The sequence below is a fragment of the Suncus etruscus genome, chromosome 15 (assembly GCF_024139225.1).
Source record: "Suncus etruscus isolate mSunEtr1 chromosome 15, mSunEtr1.pri.cur, whole genome shotgun sequence".
Classification (NCBI taxonomy): domain Eukaryota; kingdom Metazoa; phylum Chordata; class Mammalia; order Eulipotyphla; family Soricidae; genus Suncus; species Suncus etruscus.
In genome coordinates, this window is record NC_064862.1 from 39,363,035 (window position 1) to 39,378,186 (window position 15,152).

The window sequence follows — 15,152 nt, forward strand, 5'->3', positions numbered from 1 at the left end:
TTGTTGGACTTGCTCTTATGGCCCCCATATGCGCTGATAATGCCATGTGCCAGTTCCTTGTTTGCATAGGCACATTAAAATGGGAAAATACTATACATACAAATAAGTTCTTATCTAATAGAGATGGGAACACACAAATGTGTGTGCAATGGGGCCTTACACCCTGAACATTGATATAATGACCTGGCACAGGCCTCAGAAGAATGGGCATCCTCCATTCACCCCTGAACCAGGGAAGCTATCTACGAAACATCCAAGGTTTTTTTATAACAAGACCTGGAAGAAATCCTCTACCATGGAAGACCCTACCACGGCTCTGACATCGACTGCTCAAAAGAGACTTCCCTTAACACTAAGAAGACTTGACAACAATGACCTGCTTACAGGACAGAGCTCTCTGCATTGCCCTTTAATTGTGAGGTGAAACTAGAGTATGTTCTGCACCATCCTGACTGCAATATAGGATATGCAGATTCCAGGATCTTTAATACAGAAACATGATACCAACAACAGAGACTGTGTGAAAAATAAAAGTGTATTGGCACTACAGACAATGACCTGGATTGGATAAACTAGTTTACCTGGACCTCAGAGTTGGTCTTATGCCAGGAAACCTCAGGGGTAGGGTCTCCTTGTATTTAGGCCAAGGCTTTTCCTTTCCATGTCCTTCATATTTTGGTGGGCTTATGCAAACAATAATTGCCACTCTAACACTCCTTTGACTCTTATCCTTAAGAAAAACAACCCACTTAAACTTTTGAGGTTAACTTAAACTAATATGTATGTGCATTGAAATGTAAAAAAGTACTCTGTCTTCAATGTGTGAGGAGTTACATAAGTTTTATGTCTTTAGATTGCTTTGTGTGCTGCTAAGAAATATTATGTACTACAATCTGGGGACTTGAATGACAAAGTAATTGTACATGGGTTCTGTTTTATTTTCCTTAATGTTCTTTGGCTGAAAGTTCAAAGTTAAGGTATCAGCAATGGGACTAATGAGAATTCTGTTTATGGGCAATTGTCCTTCCACTGTAACTTTACCTTGTCCTCTTTCTTTGCATCTTTGTTCTCATAATTAAAAATAAAAAAATTAATAAAAAAAAGTTCTCAGGAGAATAAATTAAATGGTATGGTTCAAAAATAGCTGTTTTCCAACAATCTGTGATAAATATCTCATTTTGAAGTACTAATTTATCTGAGAAAGCAATAAAATACTAATTCAAAGAAGTATATGCACTAGCAGGAATCTCAAACTCAATTTACCTGGGGGCCATAGGAGGCAAAGTCAGGGTGATCCTTGAGTGCAAAGTCAGTAGTAAGCCTTGAACAATGGGGGGTGTGACCCAAACAACTAAAACAAAACAAAACAAAAAAAGATTCCTCTAGGGCAGGGCCACAAACTGTTGTAGGGAGGGCCGTTTGTGGCCCTCGGGCCATGAGTTTGAGACCCCTGGATTACTGTGTTTACTTCAACATTATTTACCATAGGAGACACTGGGGATCAAAGGTTCGTCCTGGATTGGCTGCATGCAAGACAAACACCCTATTGCTGTGTTTCCACTCCAGCCCTAGACTCAATCTTCTTTTGCAACCTTAATCCCCCAACTTTTATATTTATCTTCTCCCTGCACCTCATATCTCCTTGGCTATCTTTCTGCTTCATCCATGGTCCTGATACCATGCATATATCTCAGTTCTTCTTGCCTAGATAAACATGGTTGGACTGGAATAAAGCATCTCTGGTCATCAGCCTGGGAGACATTCCTTCCCAGTACTCAGTGTGTGTGTGTATGTGTGTGTGTGGGGCGGGACGTAATCTGGTCCTAAATGTACCAGGAAGACACAAGTTCACCCATGCTGGGTTGTGGGTATCCCCTCCCTCAACTTCTTATTTATCCCACCAGAATGATCAAAACTGCCCACACCTGAAATAGGTAGGTAGAGAGAGAGGATAAGAAGAAGCGTTAGAGAGAGAAGTGTATGAGAGGCATCATCATCAGAGATTTAGCATCAGATTCAACATCACCAATTCAGTATCAGATTCAGCATTAGCAAAGAAGCAGCAGTAGCAATTTCATCAAAGGGAGCTAGTCATCCTGGAAGCCAGTTAGGAAGCCTGGAAAAAGCAGCTGAAAGAGGCCGAGAGAGCCCAGAAGGAGTAGAGAAGTAGCTGTTAAAAAAAGGTTTAGTATAAGAGGCTATGTGAGGAGGTGTACATGGCAGTAGGGACTGTGAAATAAAGCTGGCTGACTCCTGGAACTTCATCCGATTGCTTTGTGAATCTCTCCGCCCTCACCCTACAACCCTCAGACCTGCCAGACCATAGGGGCTGTGGGAGCTGGGTCTAGCCCAGAAAGGCCTTACCATCTCCCTACCAACAATAGGACTCATTAATTTAATAAAGACAACACTGGATGACAGGGTCAACACAAAGTAAAATAAAGATAGATATGAAATAACAGGAGACAGGAGCCAACAGGACTCGGACTACCAGTATCCTCCCATAATTTTCCATAAGAACTCTTTCCTTCAGATGTGAGATTTCAAACGTACACAATAGGTAATTCAAGTCTGACATTTAGATAAACAGGATACATCCTTCTTAGAGCCTGTATCCTTATTAGAGTAATGCAGTGGTCAGTCATGGTGAGCTGTGTTCATGCAGCACTTGAGTAACTAAAAAAATAACAATTGAATTAATTATTTTATTTTTATAGTCAATACTGACTAAAATATGAATAGGGTGAAGTTAGTTCAGGGCAGAAGGTTTTTACCTGAACTTTATTGAATTTAATAGAAGAGAGGCAAGATTTTGTGGCAAACCATGAAAGAAAAGTATGAGAAGAATAAAAATTGGCATCTGTTTTCTGACTCTTTTAACTAAAAATTTTGCTTTTATTCTTTAAGATAGACAATGTTGAAATAAAGCCAGGCTTTCTACTTTCCGATTCATTCACATTGTGATGATAGCTTTCGATGTAAGTTATTACTCTAACTGCACTCTCTATTAGTTATTTCTCTAACTGCACAGTAGAAAGCCTAGATGGAGTACAGGCGGGGGTGGGGTGGGGAGGAAGGAGATTCAGGACATTGGTGATGGAAATGTTGCACTGGTGAAGGGGAGGGTGTTCTTTTACATGACTAAAAACCCTTCTACAATCATATTTGTAATCAATGTGTTTAAATAAAGATATTAAGAAAAAAAGAAATAAAGCCAGTATTTTCTTGGGGGGAAGATGAGGTAATAACTGTTGACTATGCAAAGATGTCCATAAAGATAACTAGTGAATAAAATAAATAATACATCTAAAGTAATATGCCCGAAAAGTTACAATTACAACTATCTAAGAAAGCACAGCCATGAATGAATCCTGAGTGCAGTGCCAGGAGTAAGTCCTGAGCACCATGGATGTCACCCAAATTTCCACTCATCCTCAAAGGATGAATGGAATGAGAACATTTTGTGGAAAGTACAACTTATGAAATGTTGGAATAAATTATGAATTATTCCATGGGACTGAAGGATTTTGAAGAAGCTGAAATAGTAGAATGGGATGAAGTGTCAGTTCTCAAATACACCTGTTAATATATATACATACACACATACATATATACACATACAGAAATATCTACACATATTAAAACATATACACATATTGATCATGTGATTTATCACATACAGAAATATCTACACATATTGAAACATATACACATATTGATCATGTGATCTATTAGCTAAATAATTATGCATTGGGAGTGAGAGAAAACAACCAGTAATTTTATTTATTTTTTAATATATAAATCTTTATTTAAGCACCACGATTACAAGCATGTTTGTTATTGGGTTTTAGTCATAAACAAAATACCCCCTTCACCAGTGTAACATTCCCACCAAGAATGCCCCCTCCTCCCCACCTCTACCTGTATTTGTGACAGGCATTCTACTTCTCTCATTCTTTTTTTTTTTTTTGGTTTTTTTTGGGCCACACCCGGTGACGCTCAGGGGTTACTCCTGGCTATGTGCTCAGAAGTCGCTCCTGGCTTGGGGGACCATGTGGGACGCCGTGGTCCGTCCTAGGCTAGCGCAGGTAAGGCAGGCACCTTACCTCGAGCGCCACCGCCCGGCCCCTACTTCTCTCATTCTTTAACATTGTCATGCTAGTTGTTAGTGTAGTTATTTCCCTAACAGCATTCACCACTCTTTGTGGTGAGCTTCACATTGTGAGCCAGTCCATCAGAACCTCCAGCCCTTAAGTCTATTGTCTCTGAGCCTTATTACAATAATATCTTTAATTACTGCATAATATTCCATTGTATATGTGTACCACAGTTTCTTTAGCCATTCATCTGTTGAAGGGCATCTTGGTTGTTTTCAGTCTGGCTATTGTAAATAGCGCTGCAATGAATTTAAGTGTGAGGAAGGGATTTATGTTTTATATTTTTGTGTTCCTAGGATATATCCGTAGGAAATGGAATAGTTGGATCATATGGGAGTTCAATTTCTATTTTTTTGAGGAATCTCTATATTTTTTTCCATAAAGGCTGGACTAGAAACATTTTCACCAGCAGTGAATAAGAGTTCCTTTCTCTCCAAATCTCCTCTAGCACTGATTGTTCTCGTTCTTTGTGATGTGTGCCAATCTCTGTGATGTGAGATGGTACCTCATTGTAGTTTTGATTTATATCTTCCTGATTATTAATGATGTGGACAACCAGTAATTTTAAATGGCTGCAGTTGTAAAGTTAGTTAGTTTTTTGCTCATTCTCTTCATCATGTTGAAACTGAAATCATCAAGTATTCTCTTAATTTTCATTTTCTCTTGAATCTTAAATTTTGCCTTGCCATTGGTCTTTTACCACATTATTTAAGCAGTATCCTTAAATCATACAAATTCATATACACATGGACATATAAACATTTCCTTTGGCTTTCAAACTTGACTTTGAATGCTGAATCTCTCTTTCATTTAGCTTTCTTCCAACAGTATCCATAATTTCTCACGTCTTATACTCTACTTTAGTAAATCACCTAACAAATATTTCTGTTTTTTTAGAATTTTAATAGTTTTTACTGAAGGTTATTTTAATTGGAGGGTGGCACACCGGTGACACTCAGAGGTCACTCCTGGCTATGCACTCAGAAATCGCTCCAGGCTTAGGGAAACATGGGACACCAGGGACCAAACCGTGGTCAGTCCTAGGTCAGCGCATGCAAGGCAAATGCCTTACCTCTGCGCCATCGTTCCAGTCCCTGAAGTTTATTTTTATTTCAGTAAATAACTTTCCTCATATCTTTTCCATTTCTCAGTTTAAAAATACATTTCAGTTTCAATCTTGACTGAAATGAGAATTGTAATGATAAAACATGCTAACATAGCTTCTACTCAGGTTCAAGAATGAAAAAAAACATATGAGTGGTTGGTAACACATCATTTTGCATCTATACGTATGAATTGGGGGACATTATTTTTTCAGTTTTGGACATTTTTTTGAGTTTTGTAAGATCTAAAATTAATTACATTTTATGTTCCTTTGTGAAAAAAAATCAAGTAAATATGTTTAAATATATTCTCAGTACAAAGGTATTTTGGGTTTTAGAAATAATCTGTTGATTATTTGTTATACAAAGCATCACCACTAATAGGTAATTTTTTATGTGATCAGTCAACAGAACTAACATATAGCTCTTTGGAATGCAGTTTGATAGTTTATAAAGTGTTTTTGGGTCACAAACCAGTGGTGCTCATCCTTAGTCCTGGTTTTATAATCAGAACTCAACCCAGGCAATGCTCAGGGAAATGTATGCAGACTGAGTCCTGAACTGGAGTTCATTATATGCAAAACAAGCACCTTACCTGATGATCTAGCTTTCCTGGTTACAATCAAATATACTTTATGGTAGAATCTAAAGTGAGAGAGAGTATAGAAAGCAGACACAATGCCAATTTTGTTGTAGTAAATCAAAAGAATCTTGCCTGGCCCTGAAATTCATAGTACAAATCTTGTACTTCCTAGAATTCCCCCTCTTCTCTTTATGGCTATTATCATGATGAAAGGTCCAGTGCTTTACAAAAAAGAATCTTTTTGAAAAGGTAATCTTTTCACACATGTTGTTGCTACAATTAGATATTCAAATAAATGAACCTCAGACATTATATCATACTACACAACAAAAAGTTTCTTGAGGAAGATCACAAAACTAAACGTTCAAGTTAACTTTATAAAACATCTGAGCAGTGGTGCAAGCGGTATGGTATCTGCCTTGCACACGCTAACCTAGGAAAAACCGAGGTTCAATTCTCCAGCATCCCATATGGTCCCCCAAGCCAGGATCATTTTCTGAGTGCATAGCCAGGAGTAACCACTGAGCGTCACCAGGTGTGGCCCAAAAACAAACAAACAAACAAAAAACCTTTCCTATCCACTCAATTATGCAACCTTACTTCCAACAGCAGCTCCAGCATTTCTTAGTTGATTTGCTTAGACCACAGCAGACTCTGAAAAAACTCTAGAATTCTGGCCACTCTTAGCCCAGAGCAATATTACCTAATAACAAAGAGAAGTTTGTTGTGGATGGGGCAGGATAGTGACCAGAGAAGGCCTGCTGGTCCTCAGTGGGTGTGTGGAGGGCAGAGATAAAGCATCTGAGAGATGCTGCCTGCTTTGTATTTAATCCAGTTTCTTTCTTCTTTGAACTTGAGCTTTCCCTGGTGGCCAGTAAATTTCCATCAAAGTATACTTGTTTTCAATTTCTCTCTTCTCTCTTTCTCAGTCCCAGGCAGATGGTCACTACAGAAGTTAGTTCTAAATATCTCAACTTCTTTGCCTCAACAACAGAATAACTCTAAGTCACAAGTTCTACAGACTCTAAAATCCCCTAGTGAAAAGCACCAACGTAGTCTTTCTCTTCTCCATCTCATTTCCAGTAACATCCCAAAGAAATCTGATTTTCTTTCCTTTTACTAACGGAACCCTAACAATGTAAACCATTTCATCATACATCCTTCCGCTGAAAATTTTTAAGATTCTATCAGCTTTCTATTTAAGTTTACACAAGTTTATTTTCATTTTTGCCCATTGTCTTGCTAAAGAAAACTTGGAGCTTTTTGCAAATTGCTATGGTTCTATTCTGCTGCCCAAATATACATGCAAAGAAACCAAAAATGCAGCTGGGAGACCAACAAACTGAGGAGCATATGAGTTTTGCAATCTAATATATAGAGAAAATAAGATGATGCATGTATAAGTATCCAGTAAACAATAAAGAATGATTAAGATGAATTTATATATTCATTGACATAATGCATACGTATACATTTACAATTATTGTTACTTTCTTTAAGAACTGGACAACATTCTACTTCTGGGGAGAAATGAAGCATTTCATCAAAAGTATTGTCACCACAATAGAAAAAAATTGTTTAGTGAAAAATATTCAAGATACTTATAAACTACAGGACTCTAATGTATAGTAAACACATTTCAAACCTAATGAAAGGAACTGTGTTTTCATCTTGACTAAGACAATTATAGCACCTGAAATCAATTATGTGAAAGCTCTAGTCTAGAAACTTCTCACTGTAGTGGAGGAAGTGTCATAGAAGGAGATTATGAAAGCAACAAATAGGAAGGAGGAAAATTCAGGAAAGAAACAAGATCCGATGGGGCAAGAATTTAGAAAAAGTTGAAAACACTACTCTAAAGTAAGTGAAGTTACCTTTCTGAACTTAATAAGGGTTTATAAAATGAAGAAATATAGAGAAATTTCTTTAAGTGAGACTCCTTCCCTATACTCTCTCTGAACACAGAAGACTATACTGTCTCTGAACACAGGGATATCTACCCTATATAGAAATCCCTACAGCTGACAGCTAATTTGGGAAAAGATCACAGTAAAAGTAGTTTTCATCCAATGGGATACTTATGGGTATGAACAAAATATTAATACTGCACTCTGCTTGGCGAGTTGAACAATGTTCAACTCGATCCCTCCTTCCTTTGACTTCCTTCTTTCCTTTTTTACTTTCCATACTTTTTTAGGGTGTGTGTGTGTGTGTGTGTATTTTTTTTAAATGAAGCAGCTAATATGTTCAGCATTACTTCTATATACTAATGGTTGCTCTGATTGCCATTTTCCAGATATGCTCTTGGGCCAGAAAAAGGGATTAATATCTAACACAAACACACACACACACACACACACACACACACACACACACACACACACATACACAGAAAGAGAGAGGGAAGAAGAAAAAGAGAGAGAGAGAGAGAGAACAAGCCAGGCACTTTGACATAGCACGTATCCATTTGTGAAATCTCTATCATCTTGTTATATTAATTTCACTGCATTCTCTTAGTAGTTATTCAGTTTTCTTTATTGGTCAACATATTCAGTATTGATTCAGTCATTTCATTTATGTTATAATACCTGAAATCTCCTCACTTATCATTCTAAAAATAAGATTTTAAAATGTTATTATCTCAATAACATTTCATGTCTATTTATTTTTGCTACTCAGTAATCCAATACTTTAGAAATTATTGTCTCAATTTCTCTCTTCCTAAGTACTAACCTCTAAAATGCACCCCCATAGCTTAAAACTACCCTTTGACTACAACTGTATATTCTTTATTCTGTTTATTCAATCCTAAGAAAAGCATTTCAGATTGGATATTTCTTTTGTTTGTTTGTTTGTTTGGGGCCACATCCAATGACACTCAGGGGTTACTCCTGGCTATGAGCTCAGAAATTGCTCCTGGCTTGGGGGACTATATAAGATGCCGGGGATCGAACCCACAGTCCGTCCTAGGTTAGCGAGTGCAAGGCAAATGCCTAACAGTTTGCACCACCACTCCGGCCCCCCAGATTGGATATTTCGTAAATAAAATCATGGTATTATTTTCTGGGTTGATTAGTATTTTTCTTAAGTGACTTTAAGAATTCATTCATTGAACAAATGCCAGGTCCAAACAGTGGAATAAGTCAAGAAGATACAAAGATGAATAACATGATCTCCTAATGTCCAGATGTACATTCTTAATATAGAAGTTTAGGAGAAAAATTAAATAACATAAGGGAGCATTAGTACTATCTAAAGACAATTAATGCAATACTGTGTAAACAGACAGAGAAGCCATAGATTGAATTTGGGCTGTGACTAAGACAGTTTATGGCACTAATTCAAAAGAGACTGGTAATTACTTTAAATTTCCACAACACAAAAATAAAAATAACATACTAGTTTAAAACAGAAATTCATCTTTTTTCCTATAAATATTCAATACTATATAGCCCAGTTAGTAGAATTTTAAATTGTGTGTCAAGTAGTAAGTAGAATTAAACAATTTTCTCCCAAATTTGCCCAACTATTGCACACAACTTAAAAATGAGAATTCCAGTCCAATATTTTGTATTGATAAATAGCAGATGAGCATTGTATTTGGGGAAAAAAGATTGCTGTGTGTGTGTGTGTGTGTGTGTGTGATGGCAGGATGTAACCCACAGTACCATGCATACCAGACAAGCACACGCATGCTAAACTATAGCCCTGACTCTAATTTTATTTTGGGGGTGGGGGAGTAGCTTAGACTGTGAGAGAATCTCTCACAAAAAGAGATTTTGAGAGAACCTCTCAAAATTGAGTCTCTTAATAGTCTTTTTGAACAGTAAATGAAAAAGGTAATGTTAGAAAACAATTTAGAAATAACTAATAAAAATATCAGTGTCAGTAAGTCAAAAATTTCACCTGTATTTGCCGGCATATAAGACGACTGGGCGTATAAGACAACGCCCTAATTTTGCAGTTAAAACATAGGTTTAGGCCTATATTCACTGTATCAGACAGAACGTTCCTGTGCTGCAACTGTATGTACCACAACAAGCAAAGGTTCAAAAGTTATACTGTAATAGACTTCCTCTCTGACTCTGGCCAATCTAAGCAGGCTTTTTACAGTGTAGATTCAGTACAGAACATTGTCTAATTTGCATGCATAAAAAGCCTGCCTGGATTGGCAGAGTTAGAGAGGCGGTCCAAGCAGTCTTGCAGTGATTGGTGCAGAATCGAGTTGGAAAATTCGTTTTGTGGAAATATTCAAACAATTTTCGTTTAGCGGCATATTGAAACATTTTTGGGGATATACTCAGTGTATAAGGCGACCCCCGATTTTTGGTTGACTATTTTTTTTCTAAAGTCGTCTTATATGCTGTAAAATACGGTACTTTAAAAACATAATCACATTGTGTTAAATGAGTATCTATTGTATCTTAAAGAGCATAAAATAGAAACACATAGAAATTACATGTTATATTAAAGAAATGGCTTAAAAACATACCAGAAGAAGCTTCCAATCTTTCCAGTCGGCTAATCAACCAGTCAAGGGAGCCAGAAAATTGAGCACAATTTTTACGATTTCCTCTAATTAGAGCCGCTGGGGAGAAAAAAAAAAAGTATAATTAGGTGATTTTCCAGTTCAGAAAAACTAAGAGAAACCCTAAAAATCTAGATGAAGAACAAAATTTTTGGTTGATATTTAAAACAAATACAAATATGTATATGTAAAATAAGGTCTTAAAATCGATTTAATTAATGGAGAAGGAAATAAACACTGCTCATTAGAACAAATACATTTTAAGAAAGTACCAATTCATACGGGAGACAATAATGAAGGATAATGGAAAAACCAATGTCTTGGGAGTTCTGTTCCTTGGGCTTTAATATTCATTACTTTTAATTAGCCTTGAAAATAAATCATTTAATTTCCCTAGAGCTCAGTTTTCTCACCTATATAACAAAGAAGTTAAGGGCACATTAGTTTTCCTGAAAATGGAGAACAAACTACTAAGGAGATATTACTACTAACTATAATAGCCATACAGAGAGAATTAAATGTTACATGATTTTAAAAAGAGCAGACTTGACTAAAGAAAGCTATGGAAGACTAAAAAGCTTGAAAATCTTGTTTCTCCCTTATCTCTTCTTTGTATTTGACTTACAATGTGTGCCAGAGATTGAGAATGCTTAAATTTACCTATTTCTAGCTGACCTTATTGCTCTCTTCCAACTCAATTTATATATTCATGTAAAACATTAACTGCTTAACATTAACTTTTGTGTGTGTGTGTGTGTGTGTGTGTGTGTGTGTGTGTGTGTGTGTGTGGTTTTTAGGTCAAACCCGGCAGTGCTCAGGGGTTATTCCTGGCTCCAGGCTCAGAAATTGCTCCTGGCAGGCACGGGAGACCATATGCGATGCCGGGATTCGAACCGATGACCTCCTGCATGAAAGGCAAACACCTTACCTCCATGCTATTTCTCCGGCCCAAACATTAACTTCTTAACCAGGCCTAGGGGGAGTGCGGGACTTGGGTGACCCCAGCACTCCTCTGCCACCTTGCTCTGATCTCCAGGGCTTCCCCTGGGCCACATGCCTGGGCAAGCCAGCAAGGTGGGTCCCTTGGAGGAGCTTGAAGGTTACCCTAGGCTTAACTTGTGGGTGCTGAGAGTTGCTCGGTTGCACTAAAGCAGTCACTGGTAATTTCTTACCAATCTATATGTTCCCCCATTCCCCTCCCAGCTCTTTAGGGAAGGTTTGGGTAGGGGCTTTGAACTTCCGGCCTCCCAGCTTTTGAAGGATCTCTTTCCTTCCTGGGAGCCAGGAGTCTCTGCCAGCATGGGGTTCGGTAGGCCTCACACATGCCAAAGGCCTTCTTAACCAGGCCCGGGTGGAGTGCAGGATTTGGGTGACCCAGCAGCCCTCTACCACCTTGCTCCGGATCTCCAGGGCTTCCCCTGGGCCACATGCCTGGGCAAGCCAGCAAGGTATGTCCCTTAGAAGAGCTTGAATATTACCCTAGACTTAACTTGTGGGTGCTGAGAGTTGCTCGGTTGCACTAAAGCAGTCACTGGTAATTTCTTACCAGTCTATATGTTCAAAACCACATGGGGCTTGTGCCCCTGCGTGCACAATATACATTAATAGTACTCCCTATCCTTGAATTATGTTTTTGTGTATTTAGAATGTCCATTTTGTACTTTGCCCTTTCGCACACCCCTACAAAAGCTCATATTTCTCTTTAACTCTCTCACCCCCTATCATCATTACTCCACATTTACCCTTTTTAAGTTCAGAACTGCAGAGTCCTAAGTCACAGACCAAAGTGGTGCACTGGAGTTAACACCCGCCCAACTATTTCAAAAGGCATAAAGTGGACACATATGTCTTTTCAATATTTTATGTGTGTTTTCTTTGACAGCTATAGCTCTTGCTGAATATTTTCTTATACAGTGATGATTTTCCCCATTTTTTAAATCTTTTCTTCTCTTTGTGAGCTGTTCAATATGGAATTTGGTGAAAAAGTTCCTCAGTTTAATGCTTATGTTTTAACTAAGTCACGGGTATTGTTGGACGTGTTCTTATGCCCCCATATGCACTGATAACGCCACGTGACTTTATTTCTTGTTGGCATAGGCACATTAAAATGGGAAAATACTATACATACAAATAAGTTCTTATCTAATAGAGATGGGAACACACACATCTCACAGTGCAATGGGACCTTACACCCTGAACATTGACATAATGACCTGGCACATGCCTCAGAAGAATGGGCATTCTCCATTTACCCCGATCTTGGGAAGCCATCTACGAAACATCCAAGGTTGTCTATAACATCACCTGGAAGCAATCCTCTACCAGGGAAGACCCTACTGCTGCTCTGACATCGACCTACTCAAAAGAGAGTTCCCTTAACACTGAGACGACTTAACAACAATGACCTGCTTACTGGACAGCGCTGTCTGCATTGCCCTTTAATTGTGAGGTGAAACTAGAGGATGCTCCACACCAGCTTGACTTTAATGTATATATGCAGATTCCAGGATCTTTAATACAGAAACCTGATGCCAACAATAGAGACTGCATGAAAAATAAAACTGTACTGGCACTACAGACAATGACTTGGATTGAACAAACTAGTTTGCCTGGAGCCTAGAGTTGGTCTTATGCCAGGAAACTCCAGGGGTAGGGTCTCCTGTATTTAGGCTAAGGCTTTTCCTTTCCATGTCCCCCATATTTTGGTGGGTGTATGCAAACAATATTTGCCACTCTAACACCATTTTTACTATGCTCCTTTGACTCTAAACCTTAAAAAAAAACAAAAACACTTAAACTTTTGATGTTAACTTAAACTAATATGCATGTGCATGAAAATGTAAAAAAATACTATGCCTTCAATGTTTATGGAGTCACATAAATTTCATGGGTTTAGATTGCTTTGTGTACTGCTAAGGAATGTTATAATGTACTACAATCTGGGGACTTGTGGGCAAAGTAATTGTATATGGGTTCTGTTTTATTTTTCTTAATGTTCTTTGACTGTAAGTTCAAAATTTAGGCGTCAGCAATGGGATTTCTTCTGAGAACTCTGTTTATGGGTGATTGTCCTTCCACTGTAACTGTACCTTGTCCTCTTTCTTTGCATTATTGTTCTCATAATTAAAAATAAAAAATTTAAAAAAAATTAATGCTTCAAAAGCATCCAAATTTCCCAAGTGAAAACTTTATAGCTTTCTCCATATGTCATAAGATTATTCAGAAACAAATCTAAACACCAACATGGGTTTGATTCCTCGGTATTACATATGATTCCTGGCCTACAAGGAGTGACAGAGTAAGGATTATACTCTGAGTAACACTAGGTTTGCACCCATCTTTCTCAAAAATTCTGAGCACTAAACTTACCATCCTGAGCTGCCAAGGTGAAAGTTATAACCCTCCAGGCCCCCACGTACTGCTGTAGAGGCTTCCCACAAGAAAAGAATGATAAATCCACTGAGTTAGGTACTACTTGAGTTCTGGGATCAGCAGCCAATCAAAATCCAGCAACTGATTCAGATACATGAGGGACTATGTCAGGCACAAGTGTTTGAGGATTAGGTATATCAGAGAAGTGCAAACTTCTTAGTTCTTAGTGGAACTTCTGTTTATTTTTAATAAACGATCCTGACTTAGAACAACAGAAATGAAAAGAAGAGATAATGAAGCGTTATAATCTTTATGCAGTCTCACTTGTTTAAAATGTACTCTTTAATTTTTTCCTGTTTATTCAGATTAAAAATATTCAATATTTTAGAGGTCAATTAATAGAGAGAAGGTTATTCTTGAAGAAATTAGTAAAGCAAGAGCTTCTTGAAGAAATTAATAAAGCAAGAACAAACTCTTTAATAAACAGTGTATTTATGAGAAACATATAGTAATCCTCAAAAAATTTAATTAAGATTTTGCAACCACAAAGGACAGCAATTTATCAAACTAAAAATTAATAATAAAAGAAGGAAAAAAGGAAAATCAAAGCACTAAATTTTTTTTCTTTTTTTTTTTTTGTTTTGTTTTGTTTTTGGGCCACACCCGGCGGTGCTCAGGGGTTACTTCTGGCTGTCTGCTCAGAAATAGCTCCTGGCAGGCACAGGGGACCATATGAGACACCGGGATTCGAACCAACCACCTTTGGTCCTGGATCAGCTGCTTGCAAGGCAAACGCCACTGTGCTATCTCTCCGGGCCCAAAGCACTAAAATTTTAATGAATTTTGAGTCTGTAAGTTGTATGGAATCAACACTACAATATCATATCATATATAGGAATGCTACGAGTTATAGAGATAATAGAGCAAGGAACATGTTACTTTGTATACAGCCAGCCTTGATCATTTCCCAGAACCCAATGTAATGCATGCAGCATGGCAAGAAGTGATCCCTGAACACAGAGCCAGAAGTGAGTCCCCTCATTCCCCCATAAAGATCACTACCTAAAAAACAAAACAAAACAAAACGGTGTCAAATGATGAAAACTTTTCTCAAGTTTGGAAGCAACAAGGGAGAGAAAAAAGTTCTGGAACGCTATTGATAGGAGAATAAGTTGCTGCTGCCACTGTGGAAAATACTATGGATATTCCTTTAAAAACTGAAAAATGGCAATGCCAGTTAATCCTAAAACACCACCCTAGACATTTATTTAAAGTATATGGAAATACTGATTCAAATGGATAACCACATACCTATATTCTAAATTCATAAAAGCATTATTTATTATTACTAAAAACACAAGATGAGCCTAAATGACCATTGACAAGCGGCTAAAATAGAAGTTGCTGAT

At 37.7% G+C, this 15,152-nt stretch overlaps 1 protein-coding gene across 1 annotated transcript in view; it reads right to left on the bottom strand.

The window, feature by feature from the left end:
* RYR2 (ryanodine receptor 2) overlaps positions 1-15,152 on the bottom strand; it is a 685,578-nt gene that overhangs the window by 309,329 nt on the left and 361,097 nt on the right. Inside the window, exon 17 of the mRNA XM_049789034.1 lies at positions 10,336-10,431. Coding sequence (XP_049644991.1) covers positions 10,336-10,431 — 96 coding nt within the window. The remainder of the gene's footprint in view (positions 1-10,335; positions 10,432-15,152) is intronic.